The following is a 23,222-nucleotide window of genomic DNA, read 5'->3' on the forward strand; positions in this document are numbered from 1 at the left end:
AAAGACATTTTGAACCCTGGCTTTCTTTTATCGCTTCATGGTGGTAGAAGAATGGGCCCTTTCAGGCTTTTAAAATGGATTTCTGTTACATTTTGCTTTTTAATGCTTTCATGGACACAGGTAACAAAACCTGGATTCCAAATTTGGCAAGAGTATTAAATCCACACCAGGAAAGTTATCTGTTGCAACCTTTTGTGTCAGCAACCAAAGGGTTTATTCCTAGTGTAAACAGATAATTTGAGCAGCATCCTGCTTCGTCACCCTACAGTATGAGCACACGCACTCAATTAGTTTTAGGTAATCCCTTCATCCTGAATTAGCAACTGCGAAGGCCGATACAGTGGTACCTCGGGTTAAGTACTTAATTTGTTCCAGAGGTCCGTTCTTAACCTGAAACTGTTCTTAACCTGAAGCACCACTTTAGCTAATGGGGCCTCATGCTGCCACCGTGCCGCCGGAGCCCGATTTCTGTTCTTATCCTGAAGCAAAGTTCTTAACCTGAAGCACTATTTCAGGGATAGTAGAGTGTGTAACCTGAAGCGTATGTAACCTGAAGTGTATGTAACCCGAGGTACCACTGTATATGCATCAGGTCTGTAATCTTAAACACACTTGCAGCCTGTTCCCAAACATGCTTAGTGAGTGTAATAGAACTTATTTCCTAGTAAGTGGGATTAGGACCATTTATATACAGTGGTACTTCGGTTATTGAATGCTTCGGAAGCAGAATGTTTCGGTTTTCAAATGCCGAAAATCAGGAAGTGAAAGTTTTTGCTTTCAAACACGCCTCAGAAGTTGAACAGCTTCCAAGGCGCGTTTCTCCATTTTCTCAATGGAACTTGCCAACCGCCCATTGCGCCTCAGTTGTTGAACATTTCAGAAGTCAAACGGTTTTCAGAATGAATTACGTTTGACAACTGAGGTACCACTGTACAGAGGCGGAGCTAGCTGTTCCGGCCAGCGTCAATGTCGCCACCCCCTCAGGGATGGTGCCCGGAATGGGCCGCACCCACCTTTCTCCGCTATTGCCACTGTACTTGGAGGTGCTTCCACCAAAATCAATGAATAGGCCTTCAGGATCGGGGTGTGAGCACCACTTCCCATGTGACCTTGTAAAAACTCGGGTCACATCCACACCATACATTTAAAGCACTCTTATATTGCTTACGGGATGTGGGTGGCGCTGTGGTCTAAACCACAGAGCTTAGGGCTTGCTAATCAGAAGGTCGGCGGTTCGAATCCCTGTGACGGGGTGAGCTCCCGTTGCTCGGTCCCTGTTCCTGTCAACCTAGCAGTTCAAAAACACGTCAAAGTGCAAGTAGATAAATAGGTACCGCTCTGGTGGGAAGGTAAATGGCGTTTCCGTGCGCTGCTCTGGTTCGCCAGAATCAACTTAGTCATGCTGGCCACATGACCCGGAAGCTGTACGCCGGCTCCCTCGGCCAATAAAGCGAGATGAGCGCCGCAACCCCAGAGTTGGTCACGACTGGACCTAATGGTCAGGGGTCCCTTTACCTTTACCTATGTTGCTTACAGTCTTGGCTAACCCCAAAGAATCCTGGGAACTGTAATTTCTCCTAAAAACTCTCAGCACCCTTAGGAAACTATAATTCCCAGGACTCTTTGGGGGAAGCCATGACTAACTAAAGTGGCACCCTAGATAGCCTCAGTGGGGCATGCAACCTATGATGATATGAGAGAATACTACTAATTATGGCAAAAGATAACTTGACCGCTACTTCTGGAATCTTAACACACATCTCTTGGTGATATAGCTGTGTAATATTTTTCATTTCATTTGTATTTTAGCCACAGATGTGATTCATAGAGGAGGCATTTGCATCTCTACAAAAATTAATGTGAGATCCTGTCAAGCGAAGTGTGAGGAATATAGTGTATTTACTAGAAAGCAAATCCCAACGAACTAAATGTGATTTGTTTCCAAATAAATATGCATAGAATTGGGCTCTCACTGTCCTTATGCTGCCACAATATGGTTAGTCTCTCACCTTGTTCCAGCACTGGTATACAGCTCTGATGTTGCATCTGTTCAAAGGACACAAATAGTGCAGTTTTGCTTTCTTCTACAGCTCAGAAGTGGGTGGTGTTTAAGTGCGGAAAGGCTGTGGGAGTGGTGACATCCACAAGGCCCAGACCAGGACTTCTCCTTGCAGCAGTGCAATACACAGAACATGAACATTAAAACACAGTACTGTTGTCAAAGAGCCCACACATTCCATGGCTACATGCCAAAATGCCAGCAGTCATGCTCTGAAAAAATACCAGAGATGTGTTAGACTCCCACCCAAACATGAGAGATTTCCGTTCCCAGGAAAACATTAGGGAAGCACAAAAGGCTTGTGGCAAATGCATGAATCACAACTCCCACAGTGGTGCAGGGAATCCAGGCATAGAGTGAATTATAGGATGGCTCCTATATATAACAGGCAGAGAATAAGGCACAGACAAGTTGCAGCAAGGGACCAAGAGACCCACTTAGATCACCACCTTTCTTTCTGACATGGTTTGCGAGTCTTTCACAGGGATGGGGAACCACGCGGCCACACTACAAAACCCAGATTTGAAGCTTGATTGGATAATGAAAACTAGCAGGAACATCAGAATAAGTCCTGCTGTAATATGTATGTTTGCAACTCTGATTCTGTTTTTACTCCAAAAGCTCCACTGCATGCAATATTCCAAAAATATTGGATTCATGATGATAGCAATCACAGAGCAGTTTCCACAGTAAAACAATAAAATACAGCACCCAATTAAGCAAATGCTATTAAAACATACACGTTATAAAAATAAAGTGGCGGTTAAAAGATTCCTAGCCACCATAGAATAGCACATATGATACGGACTATTCAGAAAACGGGTATCACAGGTTCTTAAGCACCAGGTTACACAGGTGCATCTGAAGATGGTAAAGAAATTGATCTATTGTTAACAGGACACATTTCCAATGGTAGGAGATTCCATAAACAGGGCACCACTACAGAAAAAGCCTTTTCCCTGGTCACTATGTATTGTGCATTCTCCAGTGATGGGACTAGAAGGGCAATAGCTAGGCTAACATATACTGGGAGATGCATTCCTGCAAGCATTTGGGCCCCAAATTGTTTAGGGTCTTATACATAGGCATTAAAAATCTTACCTCGGGTTCAGAAGCAAACAGGCAGACATGGCAGATCACAAAGAATAGATGAAATACGATTCTGACTTAGTATGCAACTCAGTAACAGAGCAGCAGCATTCTGCACCAACTGCAACTTCTGGATCATCTTCAAGGATTGTTCCGTTCCACTACAGAACTCTAAACATGAGATTACCAGGGCGTGGATCACAGTGGCAAGTCGATCACAGTTGGAAGGTTGTCCTGGTCCAGGAACAGCAATAGCTGGCAAACTAGCTTGGGCTGGGAATAGGCACCCTGAGCCACTGTGGCCACTTGGGCCTCTGATGGCCATCCTGGATCCAGAAGTATCCTCAAGCTATACGCCTGTTCCTTCAAGGGGAGTGCAATTCCCATCCAGAACAGTGTCTCTGTCTTTTCAGCACTCAACCTCAGTTTATTAGCCATCATCCAGCCCATTGCTGCTTCTAGGCACCAGTCCAGCACCTGTGCAGCCACACCTAATATACAAGGAATGAGGAGACAGAGCTGGAACCATTGGAATACTAATGACACTTCACTCCATATCCCTAGATGACCTATCCCAATAGCTTCACATTGAGGTTAAAAACTATGTGGAACAGAATGGAACCTTGAGGAACCGCAGAGCACAAATACCATGGGGCTAAGCAGAAGCTCCCATATGGTATTCTTTGTGCAGAAGGCATGGGGTTCTCTGTCTGTAGATCTGCTCTCTGTGAATATCAGTGTCCTGTGGGCTGCAGTCTACATCTCCACGTCCCCATATTTTGAGCTTGACAATGTAATACCGTATGGCATTACAACCTCCATCGGAGACTAAAAGAGAGATGTAGTTAGCTAGCATTTGCTGAGCAAACCCAGAATGGTAGTTAATATGCAAGCCAAGAGTATTTACAGGAGATCTCAGCGTCTGTAACTTAAAGCATTAGCGAAACAAATTGGAATTGCCTTCTGGAGGCCGTTGTTATAAATTACGGGCCCAACATCTGCCCACATCTGCAGTGTCTAGACAGTTTGTATCAAATATAAGAGCGTGGAAAGGGTCGTGAGTGTATCGGGGAGAGGGACTAAAAGGGAGGAAGGATCACACATGCAAGAAGACAGCTTGACTCTGAATGGATTTAACATTCAGTTTCCATCCAAAATTAAGACCCATCTCTGTTCTTGCTTGGTGAGTGGAAGTTCCTGCCCACGCTGGGCAGGTTTGTAGGCTGCTTAAGAGGGGTTTCAGAACATGAAAAGTTATTTAAACAATTGATCAATATAGGCCCCAGTGCTATGCCAATCCATTTTAAACCCCCAAGCACATCCACATTGTCACTACAATGCTCCCAGAATAGCCTCTACTTTAAAACACTCTTCCCAACACAAGCTGCCTCTTCCCATCATCATAATATAGGCTGGCATAGATATATATTAAACCACTTTATCTTCATCACAACCCTGTGAGGTAGGTTAGGCTAAGAGAGAGTGACTGGCCCAAGGTCACAAATGAGTGGGGATTTTAACCCAGGGCTTTTCAGGTAAGGTTAAATGCTCTAATCAACACAGCATACTAAGTTCTTAGTATATTCTTCTCTGCTGCTACCATCTCTTCTTCCACACCTTCTCCCACCTGAAGGGAAAGGGCTATAGCTCAGTGGCAGAGCACCCGTTTACCACGTAGAAGGTCCCAGGTTCAATCCTTGGCATCTCCAGATAGGGTAGGAGAGAACCTGGCCCAAAACCCTGGAGAGTGACTGCCAGTCAGTGTAGACAGTACTGATTTAGATGGACCAGAGGTCTGGTTCAGTTTAAGGCAGTTTCCTATGAACAACTAGGCCTGCTTACCTGGCGTGCATAATTCCTGCAGTGCGTAAATTGTAAATATAGCTCCATGTGGTTGCGGCTCCTCTTGCTCTGGCTAGAAAGGGGGGCAGCCAGCTCTGCATTCCTCCACAGCTGAGCATCTTCTGGAGCACATTACCAAAAGAAGTGACCGGCTCTGTCCCTAATTTGTTAGCAACGTGGCAGCTTCTGAGGAGGTCAGGCAGACATTATTTATTTATTTAGGAAGCAAGTTTTTTTTTTTAAAAAAAGCTGCCCTTCATCATGTGATCTTTCCTTCCTCCTGGCCCCTGTGCCTCGTGCAGATCAGAGAGGCCAGGCCCTGTCAGTGAGAGCGACTATATTTTTTTTAACAGTTCCTAGCGCAAACCTTCTCATTTATATGTAAAGTAGCCATTAGTCATAGCTCCGTTCCCTCAGACTGCCTGATGTACAATCACATTTTGCAGTGGATGAATCTTTCCACACAGCTGCTCTGCTATGAATAATCCGTCACTGGGCCCATAAATCAGAAAAAAATCATGCACCTCCTTCGCCTGATCCTTACACAAAGTCATATATTTTACATGAGGACAAGCTAAATATTCATGAGGCTTTAAAAAGCCTCTTCTGGCTCTAAGGGACTTGTTGGGGTTGTTTTTTGAGTTGTTGGACTGAGCTGGCTTCTTTCTTCTTCTTCCTGTGTTCCATTTTAAAAGAAAGCAAAGCATTTCCCTCTTTTCTGCCATTTCCATGTTGTTTCATCCACTCCCATTTGGTCGTCTAAATATTAAATACCCTACACTCTTTTATAATATCCTACCCAAACAATACTCCATGTGGGTTGGGCCAGACTTCCTCATCATGTGACAGCTAGGGCTGCAGCCAGTTTTGCACACCTGCTGCCCTCATTGGAAATCCCAAATATTTCCACATAAGGCTGCCCATTATCATTCATGCACAATGCAAACAAGAAAAGCAGCCACTCAAGTTCAAGGTGCTTGTTCTGGCATGCAGAGCTCTATCTGGCTTCAGATAGGGGTTACCAGCATGGCACCCAGGGGTGGGTGCCCATGCACCTATAGAGGCCTTCTCTAGCACCAACAGGGTCCCCTCTCCATGGCTTAAATTAAACATTCCTTTACAGCCAATAGAATAGGTTGCAAGGTAGGGGTGTGTGTGTGTGTGTGTGTGTGTGTGTGTGTGTGTGACACCCACAATACATTCTCTGGTTTGCAGATGTGCATATGGTCTTTGATGTAGGGTAGGTATTTCTACCCTGGGTTTTGACCAAACTGCGGGAGGCAGTGGAAGATAGGAGTGCCTGGCATGCTCTGGTCCATGGGGTCACGAAGAGTCGGACACGACTAAACAACTAAACAACAACAAGAAGGTATTGCTATTTCTGTGTTGTGTGTGTGAGCTTGATAATGAGTGGTGTGTCGAAAGCTACTGAATCATGGCACATTCAGACTTGCTGAGGTTTACAGCTCAGCCTCTTAGTCTCTCTGGTATACTGACTCTCAAAGATTCTAGCAGATTTTGGAGATGGCGTTCTGTAACAAGGTCAAGGGATATTCATAGAAGAGCAAGAAACTGCACAGTGTTTATGATATAGCTGAAAAACAGGATTCAAGTTGGTAACATTGAACCTCTTACACTGTACAGTACTCACCTCCTTAAACTCCATTTCTAAACATTAAAGCCCTAATAGTTTCATAACCATAACCTCCCTGTCATCAGAGTCCATTCCGTCTTCTTTTCTCCCATTACATTTACACTTGTCCCTTCAATTTGCATTTTTCTTCTATCTTTATGCTGTGTCTTGAAAAGTGAAAGTGACATGTATCCCCCTCCAGTTTATTCAAATCACCCACATTATTAAATGATTTGCCTTCTTTATAATCCAGAAAGCCCTATATCTTATGGTTAGTACGGACTACATGTGCAGAACAATTAGCACATCCCCCTCACAATAAGCATTGCAAGAAACTATCCTATTAACTTCTTCTTCCACCACATATTCTACTCCCTTCATTTCTCATTTCAGTCTGGAAAGAATTAGCCCAAGAAGCTGTCTGTAAGGATAGTAATAAGTCTGAATGCATGCAGCTGCCAGCCCTGCAAATTTAATTTAAACACATCGTTCTTATTATTTAAAGTGTTATAATTCAGGCAATAATGCCCAAAGGAACTGAAATTATGGAAGATCCCCATTATTTCAAGGGTTAATTCTACAAATTCCCCAAAGAGTCACTAGAAATGTAAAAACAAGAGGCATAACAAGGGTGAGAAACGTGGTACTCTTCATTGAAAATCAAGTGGCCACTATTCCTTGTTAAATTGATTATTGCCACCAGCTATTGACATTGAATTCACCCCAGGGATGACACTGGCTGATAAAGTCTTGGAGGCAGTGAGTGATATTCTATTGCAAAAATCACCAAGACAATGACATTACATGGATTTCTCCTGGGACACTTGTAGGAGTGAATAGCCTTCTCTTGAGTTGCACAGATGATTGAAAAATGCAAATGGCAAATTAGCCCTATGTTTTGAAGCCAGAGTGCATGGAAACACTGTTTATCTTCCCGCCACAGCGGTACCTATTTATCTACTCAAGCTGGTATGTTTTCAAACTGCTAGGTTGGCAGAAGCTGGGACAGAGTAACAGGAGCTGACCCTGTCGCATGGATTCGAACCACTGACCTTCCGATCAAGCCAAAGAGGCTCAGTGGTTTAGACCACTGCACCATAGAATCATAGAGTTGGAAGAGACCACAAGGGCCATCGAGTCCAACCCCCTGCCAAGCAGGAAACACCATCAGAGCACTCCTGACATATGATTGTCAAGCCTCTGCTTAAAGACCTCCAAAGGAGACTCCACCACACTCCTTGGCAGCAAATTCCACTGTCAAACAGCTCTTACTGTCAGGAAGTTCTTCCTAATGTTTAGGTGGAATCTTCTTTCTTGTAGTTTGGATCCATTGCTCCGTGTCCGCTTCTCTGGAGCATCAGAAAACAACCTTTCTCCCTCCTCTATGTGACATCCTTTTATATATTTGAACATGGCTATCATATCACCCCTTAACCTCCTCTTCTCCAGGCTAAACATGCCCAGCTCCCTTAGCCGTTCCTCATAAGGCATCGTTTCCAGGCCTTTGACCATTTTGGTTGCCCTCCTCTGGACACGTTCCAGTTTGTCAGTGTCCTTCTTGAACTGTGGTGCCCAGAACTGGACACAGTACTCCAGGTGAGGTCTGACCAGAGCAGAATACAGTGGCACTATTATTTCCCTTGACCCACATCCTTATCTGCACAAGCAAGATAATTTAACAACATGCTTAGCAACTTCTCTTGGGGAAGCAGGGTGTTCCAAAGATGCAGGCCTATCTTGGAAAATGGCCTCGTTTTCACTTCCCCAAAGATGAGCGCAGGGAGAGTTAATCTGAAAGGTTATGAAATCCCAGGGTGTGGATGGCTTTATAAATTATACTATCCCCATCCCTGAATCTGTGATAGAAGTATCTGCTTATACAAAACATATTTGCCAGTCACTGCAGAGATATACCCAGATTAACTCAAGGATGCTTCTTGTCACAGATGTTCCATGTGAACATTTCAGCACTACTGCAAGCGATTCCGACCAGTTACAGCTGCTTCTAGACAGAAGCAGATATTCCATTCTCTGAAGACGGAGCAGCTCTTCCAACCTGAGGTCTGGAATTCTTAAGAAGACTTTGGAAAGGAGAGAATACTCAGTAAAGAAAAAAATTATTCTTTGGCTTCTTTGCACAACAATTTTTAAGTCTTGAAAGTGCCCCATATAGATGATATAATTAACCTTATAATAACTGGTAAGATAAATCAGTTACATTATCCCCATAATGCAGATGAGAGACTGAGACTGAGAGACAGGAGCTTGACAAAGCCTACCTAGTGAGTTCATGGTTGAGATTTGAACCAGGGGCCTCCCAGCTGACACTCTAGGAATCAAATTCAGTCGCCTATGCAAGCTGTTGGGTGAAAACTGTGGCCCACATCAGAGCACATGCCATCTGGACTGCTCCCTCTCCCTTCTACCATCAACTGCCCTGCAGGAATGTTTCCATGAAAGAGAGAGAGGAGATGGGGGAAGGAGGCAGGCATCCAGCTGGATGACCGCTATGGCGAGGGAGGTGATTGGCAGAAGAACAATCCTATATATGGAAAGGGATGGAGAGGATGTGAAGGGTGACTGGGTCATGCTCCTAGCCACTAGACTTGCTCTCAATTAATTTAGTTAAACTGATATAAATTAAAACAAAACAAATTCCTTCCAGTAGCACCTTAAAGACCAACTAAGTCAGTTCTTGGTATGAGCTTTCGTGTGCATGCACACTTCTTCAGACGAAGTGTGACTTCTTCTTCTGAAGAAGTGTGCATGCACACGAAAGCTCATACCAAGAACTGACTTAGTTGGTCTTTAAGGTGCTACTGGAAGGAATTTGTTTTGTTTTGACTATGGCAGACCAACACGGCTACCTATCTGTAACTGATATAAATTAAAAACTGATCTTCAAAAATGTTCCACTGCTACAAGGTCCATTTCTAAACTGCCAGGGGGACTTAGATGATATGAGGAATAGAAATGTCACACACAAAAAACCACAAATAAGATTCAGTCTTGGATGAACATGATCACAGTTTTGAAACTCAGAGGGTAAACTGATAGCAACTTAAATAGATTAACCAGACTGTAAGGATTTTGGGAGGCTATTTATTGTAGTATTATTTAACATTTTTACCCAACAGTGTGCATTACAGTCTATCTTGTTCATTGTCATAACTAACTCCTGCAGCATGTCATTTTTTCTCTAATTTGACAGATGGGCTGAGGCTGAAAGATAGCAACATGCCCAAGGCCAGTCAATTAGTACATAGCTGTGTTAAGATTTGTATCCAGGCCCTCTCTAGATGCACCTGCCAGATGAAACAAAGTTAAGGTATGAGTATCTGAATTTGCTTACAGTCACCCCTCCTTTCTGTGCTACTGTCATTTCTGCTCTCTCCTTTGGCTAAACTTGACTTTCTTTCTCCTTACCCTCCTCTGCTGTATCCCGTTGCTGAAATTTAAATTGTAATCGCCTCAGGGCAGGGACCTGCACATTTTTGTTAAATGGGTTATAATTTTCTGTCGAGTGCCATCTACTGTCATGCTGCAAATCTAACAATAACACTAATAATACAATAATACAAACTCACATGAAGTCCAATATTCTGAGAAGAGTATGGGTACTAATGAAAAAAACCCTAACTGTACCGTATATTTCATATTTCACAATGTTTCTAATCTATGGTTACCATCTCCTGAAATCAAAACATCTGCTGTCTGGGGTGGAGCCCAGAGCTAGTGCTTTGTGAAGCCCAGTTGATTTTGCCACATGAAGAACAGAGCCATGGCCAAAAGCTTTCTATTCACAAAATGTCTATACTGTATAGCAGGTGCAGCAAAACTGTGGCCATCCAAATATTGTTGGACTACAGCTCCCATCATCCCTGATCATTGGCCATTTTGACTGGGGCTGATGGGAATTGAAGCCCAACAACATCTGGAAGCTAGCTGTTCCTGCAATAGACCTTTAAAATGAATTGGGGGTAGTGGTAGGAAGAGCTGTATCTTGGCAATAAGACTGAAAACAAAACAAACAAAATAACTAGTCAGGCTTTTCCCAGTCAGATGCAATCCCCATGATAAACATAGGGCACAAAGCCCCCCAAAGTTCTTAATCCCCTTCTCTCCGGTGTTTAGCATTCAGTAATACAGTATAAGGCTGCAAAGCAGCATGCATTCCAGAAACGTATTATATCAGGGGTTGCCAATATGGTGACCGCGGGCACAAAGGTGCCCTTGAGGTCTTCCCCTGGTGCTCACAAAGCCACTGATCCTTCCTTGGAAGAAAATGCAATTACTTTTTCTCCGCTGTAAAATACATACAGCTGAAGGGGGAAGTTGGAAGAGATGACATTCTTCTGCCCAGTTTCCAGGACTCTTTGGGGAACTCATGACTGTTAAAAGTGATATAGCAGTGCTTTAAGTGTATGGTGCCCCCAATCCCACCCCGGGAATGCTGGAGCCTCAGCAGCTGCCCAAAGGATCTGACCTCTGTGGACACTGGCCCCAGCAGCCCTATCCCTTATTACGAAAGTATGATGTTATCAGTCAAAAATTGCAATGCAGGGCTGTGTGGACTAGATGACTCTTTGGCTCTTCCACCTGCACAGTTCTTTGGTTCCTATTTCGGATAAGCTGCATACCTTGCTGCGATCTGGAAACCTGCAAACTTCCACTCCTAAAATCACAGCAATGTCTCAATAAGCAGCGATACCCTTTTGCATATCGGGCTGCAACCCTATGCTCTCGTTTCCCAGATTGACAAGGAAAAGGGAAAAGCAGCTGCGACTCGTCCCCGCTGCAGCCCAGCGCGGCCCCTTTGGAAACTACAGCTTCCATCAGCCCCTTCTCCCGCCAGCTGGGAGAGGCAGCCGTTCCTCCCTGCTCCCCCTTCCCCTTAACCCAGCCCAGCTCGGCCCACCCGAGCGCGCCGCCACTTCCCCCTTCTTCTCGCTGCCTTCGGAAGCAACGGCGCCGGGCGCGCCGTCTCCCTGTGCGCGGGGCTTATTGGGAATTGTAGTCCGCGATGTCCACTCGGGCACTTCTCGGGAGAACGGCCGGGGACTACATTTCCCACTTACCTGAGCCGGAGGAAAACGGAGGTTTCTCGCCTGACTCTGCGGTGGCTGCGGCCTTGCGTTGAGGGAGGGAGAAGGGAAGGGGTGGGGGGCGGCCAGGCCCCGGCTGAGGCCCGGAGCTGGCGGGGGAGCAGCAGCCACAGCAGAGGCGGATCGGGGGGGCTATGGACCCCGCCGAGGCGGTGGTGCAGGAGAAGGCCCTCAAGTTCATGGTGAGGAGGGAAAGAACGGGGAGAGGGTGGGGGGATGCGGTGGGGGGGGGAGTTGGTGATGACTGTTGCTGGGTGCTGTAGTAGGAAGAGAAGGGGGATGGCGGGCGCGGGGGGGGGCAGGAATAATGGGAAAGGGAAGCTCTATGGCGAAAGGGAGAGCGGAAGCTGTGGTGTATATGGAACCCGCTGGCAACCCCAGAATATCTGCGAAATGGGTTTAGGTAACTGGGAGGACCAGGGAAGGCATACATTTTGAGAGCTGAGGATTCTGCGGGATGTATGGGGAGGAAAGAGGGGCAGGCGAGTCATACCTTTCCTTTTCGGGGTGGGTCTTTTGGTGTGTGTGTTTGTTTGTTTTTGAGGTGTGAGCTTCGGTTCTGTGGGGTTGATTTCGAAAGAGAGAGGGTGCCTTTTTAAAAAAAAAAACAAACCCGAGGGATTAGGGTAACGGGGGGCTTAAGTATGCGGCTGAATTTTTGAGGAGAGGAAAGGCTTGGGGACACACTTAAGGAACGCTGAAGGGAAGGCCTGTATAGAGGGACTGATGGAAAAGATGGAGGGTTTAGGAAAGCTGGACCAGATTGGGGTTTTTTTGTTTCTTTTTTAAGGGATGGTGGTAGGTGGGCACCTAGGTGTTCTTAAAGAGGCCTGGAGTAGGCTAAGTGTTTTGGTTTCAAAGGCGGACTTTGCTAGCAAGGTTAGCTATGTTGGGTCACTTTTGAAGAATGCAGGTCTTCTCACAAAAGTATGCAGTAAGCTGGGAGTTAGTGGGAAGGGTCCTGAAGAATTCATTTTCCAAAGTGAATTATTACACCGAGGCTTCCATTAGTAAATTGAGTGCCAGAGGGTTTGAAACATTACATTGCAGTAAAGGTGGGGCCTGTTTATGGGAGGGATTTCAAACTAACTCTGTTTCTGCTATACAGTTGAAAGGTGACCAAGCATTACCCATTTAGGCCTGGTAGGTTTATATTAAGATCAGGTGACTGCTTATTATTTTATAGTGGTTTAATCTTGTCAGATATACAAGGGAGTTTATGACTTCTATATAGAATAAGTGCATCATGGTGTCATCTGATAGCAAAGGCAGGAATGAAGGCTCCCCCCCCCAGCCCAGCTCTACAGGGGTCAGGGGGCCTTTCTAGAGACCATCTATCCTTTTCAGCCTCTGAAGAGCAGCACAAGGATTAGGAAGGAAACACAAAGTTATCAAACTAATACTTATCTAGACTAGAATTTTACCATATTACCTAGATACTACAGTTTGGAATGCCAAGTCAGGAAAGATTCCAGCTAAGCTGTTTTTGAACTTAAATGTGCAAGAGTATTGTCATAGTGTACACAAAAAAGACGTGGGGCTGTTAGTCTAGCACACATAGAATCATAGAACTGTAAGTGGAGAGGGGCCACATAGGTCACCTAGTCCATCTCCCTGCAATGCTGGATTCTTTTGCCCAACATGGGGCTTGAACCCATGACCCATAAGAGTCTCATGTAAAAGCTTTGTGTTGCAAATGCCAACACATGCTGCTTCAGGCAGCTTTGACCCTTAAGAGACAAACCAAGGTGGTGGCTGACATCATCTTGCATGATGCATTTCATAAGGCTTTGTAGTGGTCTCATACATCTGTCCAAAGCAGAACCCCCAGATAGTAGAGAACTCATCTCTTCAGTTGAATGACTGCTTGGCTCCACGCAGGCAACACATGAAGACCCATTTTTCATAGCACTTTAAGTAGGCATGTTGAAGGCAAGGCATGGAATATTGGTTTTTTCCATCCTAGATATGCCAAGAAACATTTTCCCCTCACATCCATTATTTTTTGAAATTCTTCATTCCTCTTGGGGGACAATGAAGTCAGCATATGCTCAGAGGTACTCAGCCCTAGGGTCAATAATGTTTATTTACAAAAGATGGCACAGCTCATAAGTGCCCACTGAGTATTGCTTTTGCTGTGGGAAGGAGGGACCTCCATGCAATCTGGCTTAGGGTGCTGTAAAATGTCTGGGAGGAACTGGATTGTTTTGAAAAACAATACTTTCTGCAATTCGCAAAATTCTCTCAGTTCTTCAATTGTTCTGAAAGTAAAGCTTTAATTGCGTGATTATTATTTGACAATAATTGATAACCAGTGGCTAATCTATTTAATATTTATTTATTTACTAAAGAATATTATCTACAGCTACCATTTGGTACTTGACATAAGAAGCATTTGGTTGCTCACCATACAGAATATCTTGATTCACAACATACTGCCATTGCAGTTTTGTGCCATCAACTGCTACACATGACTTGCTTTACCTCTGGAACAGTATTTTTGTGATTGGATTTATAGGGGACTATGATGCGGTTTCTTGTCATCTGATTGCACTCTTGGTCTTTTTTTAACATCTACTTTCAATAATAATTAGAAAAAAGGTACTTCTTATTCAGCTGGCTGGAGAGCAGGCAACAAAGGGTTAACACCAACAGAAAGCAGGGGTAGCAAAACCTGACTGCTCATCTGTAGGAGAGAACCTTCTCAGTTTCAGGCCTTTGAAAAGAGAGAAGGGTCTCTCTGCTATTCCCAAGTTACAGCTGGGATCACAGCCAATTCCTTCCCCCTCCCCTTCCCTCAAAGCAGCAGTATTTCCCCTCTCTTCTTCACCCTAGTGCCCCACCCAAATCATACAGAACAGGCTTCCCCTGCTGGATGTCTCTGAACACAAGAGGTGGTTTTTGGGGACCCTGATTCTTCCTATCCTTCATTAATGGGGAAGAAATTCTCCAACAATTTTTCATTTGGTGGAACAATTGATCAGTGGCTATGGACGTTGTGACTATCTCTGCCAATCACTCAGAGTGAGCAAATGTGGGAGGGGACAATAGATTCTTCCAACTCTGAGACCAGCTCCTCTTTTTGGCTCACATTCTTGTTCATAATCCATGGGATGTGGAAGGAGCAGGTCAGATGGTGACCTACTCATGAACATTGCCACAAGTCAGTCCCCAATTGGGACCCCAAGTTGGTGTGATCTAGCTGGAACAGGGATGCTCCCATTGTTTCCCCTGGCCCTGTCAGACTCCAGTTCTAACATGTTGCCCCAGGGCATTCTCTCACAGTCTCTTAAGGCTCTGGGAACTGGTGTGCTTTGGGTGGATGGATAATCCCCTTCCAGCTTTCCCTCTTACTTTAGACCTGATGATACCCTTCCTGTATGTCAGCTTCTTTTAAGAAAGAGGGTGGTGGATGAGTTACCCCATTACTCTCTATTTTCTTGCCTGTTAAACAGAAGGGGGCCTTGAATTTCATCTGTGTTGGCCCATAAATTGGACATGGCCTTGACAGTATTTTTAGAACACTGAAATGGAGAACAGTCTCCAGATTCAGCTAGAAGAGAATAAATAGCTGTAGTGAGGTGAAGAGTTATGCTTAGTTCAACCTTCCTTTTACTTTCCTCTTAAGCCTAGCTGACTTTGCTGAAGAGTAACAACACCCATTCAAGCAAATGCTTAATACCAACTTCATTGGCACTGAGTAGTAATAAAAAATGCCTCCTAACCTCCTCAAGCAGGGTTATTGTTTTTGTTTGTTACTATGTTGTGTATCTTGTGTTTTTATATTGTAAACCGCCCTGCGATCCTCGAACGAAGGACAGTATAAATAGCATTTAGTAAATTTAAAATTTAAAAAATAATAAATAACATTTGAAGTAACTGGCCATGTTTGCTAAAGCCTGGATATTATAGATTAATGACTTTTGTAATGCAGAAATCTGCATTCAGCAGCATCATAGAATTTGATTAACCCTGCATTTATTTAATTAAATATGTAGTGAAGCTTTGGTGACACTTGAGTAGTATTTTATTTATTTATTTATTTATTTATTTATACTTATTTCAAGGCATTTCTAAACCACTTGATATTTAAAAACCTCTTAAGCAACATACAAGATTGCAACATAAAAACAATAAAACAGTGTCATAAAAATGGAAATGCAAACATAAATAGTATTATAAAAACAGGTAAAATAGAATTTCATTAATAACATGGTATAATTTTATGAGCCAGGGAAAGCTTGGGCAAAAGATATGCTGCCTTTCAAAAGGTAGTAAACATTATTTATTTATTTATTCATTTATTATATATGTTTCTCCTCCAGTAAAGGAGCACATAAAGTGACTTAAAGGCAAAATAAAATTTGATACAATGATCCTCTAATTTGAAGGGGTGGGAAGGTATATGTGGTAGAACGTGTTCTTAGGAGTGTTAGACAATCAAAGATATGCACTGGCCTGGCAGACTATAAAAACCCCCAATGTTTTCATGTTTACTCAGAAGTAAGTCTTACTGTGATTAGCAGTGCTTATATCTATGTATGTCTTTAAAGGATTGGAATTTAAAAGTAATAATCAGTGCTGGAGGCAGGTGCAGGTGAACTAAAATTGCTGTTAAATGCTTATTTTGGTCCTTACTCCATTAAGAGGCAAGCCATAGAATTCTGCATTGACTGAAGATTCTAGGCATTTTTTAAAGGCAGTTTCATGCAAAGTGTGTTTGCCTAATCCTGTTGGGAAATACCAATACTGTATGTTAATAATAGCTACAAGGTGAGTTCAAGAGTCCTTTGCCAGCCAAAGTGAACAAAGGCAGTCCTAGCCACTGCTTTCATTTGAGAATCCAGACACAACAGTGAAGGGTCCCGAAACTCCCCCAATTCAGAGGTCTGCAAACCATAATAATGTAAGAAGCGTTCTGCCAGATCATACTGAAGACCTGTTTATCCAGCATGCCGTTTCCTACTGTGGCCAACAGATTCCTTTGAAAAACTCTGAAACAGAACACAAGGACCATAGCTTTCTCTCCTGCTGTTGTCCCCCAGTAATTGCTATTTGGAGGCATTCTACCTCTGATCTTGGAAGTAATACACACCTATAGTCACCGATAGCCTTATCCTTTATGAAGTTGTCTATAATCAGTGTGTGGAACCTCTGGCCCTATTGATGATATTGGGCTACAACAGTATCTTCCCTTCCACCATCCATGCTGTGGCTAATGAGAATTGTAGACTGATAACAGTAGGAGGGCCACTGGTTTCCCCTTTCCTCATATATAAGATCAGCACCCTTTTGTCTTGTAGTGATTCACCTCCAGTTTCTTTGTCCCTCCACCAGTCAGTGACTGACTAGATCTGTAGTCCAACAACATCTGGAGGCCACCAATTCCCATCAGCTGCAGCTAGCAGCCAAAGGTCAAGGGTAATGGGAATTGTAGTTTAACAACATCTGGAGGACACCACATTGGCTACCCTGATCTAGATGTTGGTTTGAGGGATCACTTAAAATTGAGTTGAATTGTATATTTTTATTGCTGTAAGCCACTTTGAGACCTATTTGGTGAAAAGTTTATATCATTTATTAAAAAAAGTTAACACAACGGGTGTATTAACTAGCTTTGCTAATTTTTAGTTTGCATAATAGATAAGATTTATACTTTTGCTTCAGATTACTGCACTTTATGAAACATTGGAAGTATTTTGCACATTGAATAGGAAAGGGATAATAGATGCCATAGGCCACTGGTCCCAAACTTCCCAGTTGTATTAGTTTCTCCTTAGGAGATTCTGTCCCATAGGAGAGAGAACAAAAGTTCTCTGATAATGTCTGAATGTCTAATAATTGTAACTTTGCTCCCTTTCATTCTGTGTGTAGACCTTTGAGAGTGCTGTCTTCCACAAAATGTGTTCCGTTCCAGCCTTTCATAAGACTATTACTGTTCTGCAAAACGTTCTGAAAACATCATAGCCACAAATCTGTTGTTGTAATGGTAAAATTAAGTTCACCCTTTGGTTAATGTGTTTTTTGTTGTTTTTTACTACAACAAATTTGTCTTTTAGATTCTGCAGCTGAGTAGTTGAAATTATGCTACAGGACTAGTCTTTAGCCGTTTCAGACCAGGGACCCATGTTTAACCTAAGCATAGATTTGGGCCCTATTTCTTAATTATTCATGATATATATCTGCATGGTGGTAGTGCTGTTACTGCAATCCACTTTTGATCAGACCACAGCCCAGTAGTGGGTCCCGACCCACTATTTGAAGACCAGTGCACCACAGGAAATAGCGATAACCAAGGGCATTATTAGTTTGAAATCATTCCAATGCACACTATGAAATTACTAAAACTAGCTGGAAAAAGAGTACATATTTACTCCCTGAGGATGTAGTGTTCATGCTCAATATTATGCAGAATAAACATTTTGGGTTGGTAAGAAAAGTCAGTCATAGTTTCCATTCCTATACTGCATGGTCTTGCAGCATCCTGAGTCCACTTTTTTTATACAGATGATTTCTACCCTGCTTTTTGATTGAATCAAGGTGGCTTACAATATAGATTGTAATAATACCCACACAAGCTACGCTGCTCCCCAAACAACCACAAGAAAGCTCTCTCTTGTGGTTTTCTGGTCATCAGAACTCTCCTCCTCTCTCCAGACTAACCACAAGCTGCATTCAAGGTTTATAGCTCATGGTTAATCTGAGAGACCTAAATCATGAGCCCAGGTTTGGATGACACACTAAGCCAAACCATGGTGCAGCAGCCAGAATGACTGGGGAGGAGCAAAATGGCTTTGCGCTCCTTTCTGATGGTTTGTGTGGTCACAATAAGCCATGGTTTGGGTTAGCATGACATGTGAACCAAGTCAGACTGATGCTTCTTTCAGGGGAAATTGAATAAGGGAGAATAAGTGTTGTGTGTGTACCAGTTGCCTAAAGCTTTGCTAGCTTTTTGCGTCTCCAAACAATGGATGCTTATCAATATAGAAAAGCTGCCGCCGCCAAAATGTAGGCTGTAAACCAAGTCTGTGGCTTGCATGGTGTATACTACTGTTATATTGGAATCAAATGTTCTGTTTGAAGTCTTTAATTTAGGAAATCCACAAAACCCAAGATGATTCTTTAAATTAGTTTTGGATTATGTTGCAACCATTTGCAAGCATACAATGGATGAGTTTAATAAGCAATGTATGTATTTGACTAAACTACTAAAATTGCAGATACAGTCCTTAAAAACAATAGAATAGCCTTGGCTGGGACTTTGATTAAATATCATCTAAACTACACTACATATGCCTGCATCAAAAAGAAGGCTTCCCCCCACCCAAAGTAGCTTCAAATGGTTCTGTTAAATGTAGGAATGTTCTGATGATTATCTTTTTAATTAAAATGAGAAATCTTTGTTTAAAGTGGCATTCTTTTTTTTACGGCCTCTTACAGTCTCTGTAACAATCATTTCTTAAGTCTGAACGTTTTTAATTCCAGGAATCCATTTATATAAAACTATGTTTAGACTTAATTAAAGAACAATTTCTTACAAAGCTTGTAAATAGCCAGGAAAAAGGGGGACAGAGAATAAAACTGACATTCACACTTAACAAACTGATTCTTACAAGGTATGTAATATGCTATAAAAATACAATAAAGCCCCTTTTATAAGAGTTCATATTTTCTGATCCTTGTTTTCAAAGGTATTTAAGAAAGATATCAAGGTTCTGTGAAGCAACATCTGTTTTCATGAATGGACTAGCAACCACTTCAGCTTAATCTAATTACCAGTGCATGGAGTTAAGCCTTATTAGTATAGAGTTCTAATTAAATACCTTTGCAACTCATTTCTAACCCCTTTTTTCCTTGTGGTACTTTTAATTTGGCATTTTTGAATATTCTGCATTTTTGCCAAAAGAGTTATGGTGTGGGTAGTGAATGAGAAGACATTACCTCTGTGCCATCCCTTCATTCCTCACCCAAAGCACTTAAATCTTATAGGGGGGAAATCCCCAACTCTTCAGGAACTTAAATTTCAGGGAATTTAAACCCTGGTGATCTAAACAGAGTTTAGCTAGATTATTATTTTATTTTCATTATTAAATTATCCGTTTCCTTTACCAGCTCATGGACAGCATCTTTATAGCCACTGTTGCAGAGTATTTCTCTCCCCGCACCCCACCCCATGTTGAAGACGTGGAGTCTCCTTTCAGGCTAGTGCAAATTATGAAATGTGCCATGTTCTCTTGCTCCCACTTTCTTCAAAACAGAGAGCTTTCTCATTGCATTGCTGAAAATACTGACAGTGCAGCTTGAGTTGATGACCTGATCTTTAGTAAGTCAGCTTGATAGACTGACATGGTGATCCTATAGACATGTGTGTCTGTGAGTGCAGAGATTAGCATTTAAAAATGTAACTTGCATTTGTGTGATGGAAGTGAGGTAAGTCCGTCCTGTAGTGCTGCCTGTCAGTTACTACAGGGTATTGGTTGGGTAGGACTACACCAGTGTAGCTGGTTCAGTTACGGGTTTTACAGTAGCGTGCAAGCTGCCTTCATTCCTTCCCAGTTCTGATGCCTCTCAACCCTTTTCCATGCTCAGTAATGGCTTTGTGCTCTGCCACTAAACCACACCTGACAGTGGTGCCTGTTTACAACAATTAGGTTGATCCACACTGTTGGCTTGATGTCTTGAGTCAGCTCATAGTGTAGGCACTGCTTTGTAGAGAGGTGTGGAGCCTGATTCCACCTGCTTGTTTGCTCATGCAGCAATAGAAAGGATTGGGCCATAAATAACTCTTAGAGCTTGAGCCAGCCTTGTAAATAAGGCCACAAAAATGACTAGTCTGCAAAAAAAATTTACTAGCCTGTTTTGTACTCAGGAGAAGGACTGGCGGATGGAACACTCAATCTCTCCTCTGCCATCCCCACTTATATGTAAAAAACTGGCTAGCAAAAAGTGTTGCATGCTGGGCATGAAAGAGAAGGTTTTCTCTCCTTACACCCGCATAGAAATGCAGGGACTGTCAGATGAACTGTTTGTCCTCCCTCTGACAGCTTTCAGCCTACTTATCTGCATGTAATTCCTTGTCATCCATGGTGACCAGGCGAGTGGTTAAATACAAGGCTGGCTTAAGCTATACAAAATGTCTGAGTTGATCAAATGAGTTCCCTTGGTAGTCGTAACACTTTGCTGTGAGCCAAAATAGATTTGTCTCTCTGTAGACAACATCTGGCTTGTCCCTTACGTGCTTTTTCATTTTTTAAAAAACCATATTTTGAGGAATATTATTTTACATTCTCAGAGCAAGGAAGTCTTTTTACTTTGTTGTTTTACTTCTAATGGGAATTCCAGATTTGTTTTTAAATTTGTTATTCACCCCAAGCTTTTGGGAAAGAGTGGGCTGTAAATATAAATTTTAACAGTTGGGTTTGAATAAACATCACACTCTATCACTACTTGTTTTGCAAATATCTAATGAGCATATGCTACTCTATATTCAATAACTGAACATTTGTTCTTTTGAAAGGCAACGTTAACTGCCACCTCAGTCCATATCCCTGTATTTCTTTCAAAGGAGGGAGCTGTTTAGCACATTTGCAAGGACCAGCTCTCTTTATTGCAGTGGAAGGGAAATTCTCCGGGGTCAAAGAACTTCACACATGATGAATCAGTGTTCCTTTCAAGAGATGTGCACATTGTACCAATGGATACCATTGTGTCTTAGCCTTTTTTGAAAAAAGAGAAAAAGAGAAATAAATATTTTGTGAATTTGGTACATAAATGAATGATTTGAGTCTTCATGATGTGACTCGATTCTTTAGTTGCTTTAGGGGTGCGCAAATGGACTCAGTTCTTTAGTTGCTTTAGGGGGGCAATGCAAGGAGAGTGCAGGGTTCAAGTTAACAGCATTTTGTTTTAGCTTTTTGCTTTGTTTGCTTCATTAAATATATGCAATTAGTAAAAGCAAATGGTAAATTTGCTAACGCATCATTGAAGTATTTAGCTTCATGGACTTAGAAAAGTGGAATTTGGTGCTCCATGCCCTCTCTCCTAGCATATCTACTGTAGGCACTGGGAAGAATAGGTTGACCTTAATATTTGCTTTCCACTAAATCGCCGCCTTGCAGCAGTTATTTTCTACTGAATAAAAAGTTTAATTTCACGCCCTGATTAGTGCTAGTATATGCAGGTGGATATTTATTTTAAGTGGCTAAAACTGGTCTTCCTTGGCAAATTGCTCACCAACCAGCAGAACTATAATTCCTCATGAGTAGTTAGTGCTAAATTATAGTTCTTGTTAGTGGAGTAAATCAAAACAATACTAGCTGCTACGTTTTTGACTAGATAGGAGTTATGGGAAGATAGAGATGAGAAAGACACAGTGCAAGATTCAGATGTAATGCTAAACCATGGTTTAGCACTGTGATGAATGAGCCTAACTGCCTCCGTAATCACACATTCTCCCGCTTCCCTTTCATTTTCATACATGTTCAAAAGGAGGAGTTCAGAAGCTTTTGCTTCAATTTCTAGTTTACTGTAATTTGCCATTTTGTCTGGACTGGGAACTGTGGTCATCATCACAAATTCTGGCTTGTTTTGAAACAGCCATAGTTAATATTAAATCATGATTCCCAGTTTGGGTGAAATGGGAAGCCATGGTTAACTAAAAGCAAAAGCCTCTTTGCAACAAGCTTTTGTTGAAAGCAACTCATTCAAATATACAGTGGTACCTCGGGTTACATACGCTTCAGGTTACAGACTCTGCTAACCCAGAAATAGTACCTCGGGTTAAGAACTTTGCTTCAGGATGAGAACAGAAATCGTGCTCCAGCGGCGTGGCGGCAGCATGAGGCCCCATTAGCTAAAGTGGTGCTTCAGGTTAAGAACAGTTTCAGGTTAAGAACAGGCCTCCGGAACAAATTAAGTACTTAACCTGAGGTACCACTGTATTTTTTGCTGCGAATGTTTCTGATCATTTCAGATTTTGATAAAGCAAGGAAGGATTGTGGTGCAGTGGTAAAAGGTCCTAGGTTCAATTGTCAATTTCCAGATAGGGCTGGGGGAGATTTCTGTCTGAAACTGGAACGCTGCTGCCAGTCAGTGTAGACAATACTGAGTTAGATGGACAAATGGTCTGACTTGATGTAAGCTTAAAGAAATGTAGAATCTGCACCTGCTTTGTAGACAGCGAAAATGAAGTATTGATAGGTGTCAGTATTTCCACAGATGCATCTGGTAAATTGGTAGTGGGAGCATTATTGTATTTGCTTTTCTAACATTCTTCTGTTCCTTTAACTATGTTTTGGTTAATTTTACAATTGGCTACCCACCTGTTATAGCACATTTTATCATTAAACAAAATTAATTTTAAAAATGGTCTGGAGCTGTCTGCTTTTAATGGGATCTGAGTTTCTTTAGTCCTATAATCTGCCTCATGAGGCTTGTCTGTCTTCTAGGAAGTGCAGCATTGCATCATTAAAATATCACCCCCTGCTGAGAGCAA

General features: G+C 42.6%; 1 protein-coding gene across 9 annotated transcripts in view; it reads left to right on the top strand.

Moving 5' to 3' along the window:
- Positions 1-11,546: 11,546 nt before the first annotated feature.
- Positions 11,547-23,222, top strand: part of BTRC (beta-transducin repeat containing E3 ubiquitin protein ligase) — a 123,227-nt gene continuing 111,551 nt past the window's right edge. For 6 of the 9 annotated variants that reach the window (XR_014157048.1, XM_081863984.1, XM_081863988.1 and 3 more), the window contains exon 1: positions 11,548-11,910. Coding sequence is in view for 8 of the 9 variants with exons in the window: in XM_081863984.1 (XP_081720110.1) it covers positions 11,863-11,910 (48 nt within the window). In the remaining variant the exon portion in view is untranslated. Of the gene's footprint in view, positions 11,911-23,222 lie in introns of all 9 variants that reach the window. The other 3 variants (XM_081863987.1, XM_081863989.1, XM_081863992.1) reach the window with 2 other exon arrangements.

The sequence above is a fragment of the Podarcis erhardii genome (genome assembly GCF_964252035.2).
Source record: "Podarcis erhardii genome assembly, chromosome: 5".
Lineage (NCBI taxonomy): Eukaryota > Metazoa > Chordata > Lepidosauria > Squamata > Lacertidae > Podarcis > Podarcis erhardii.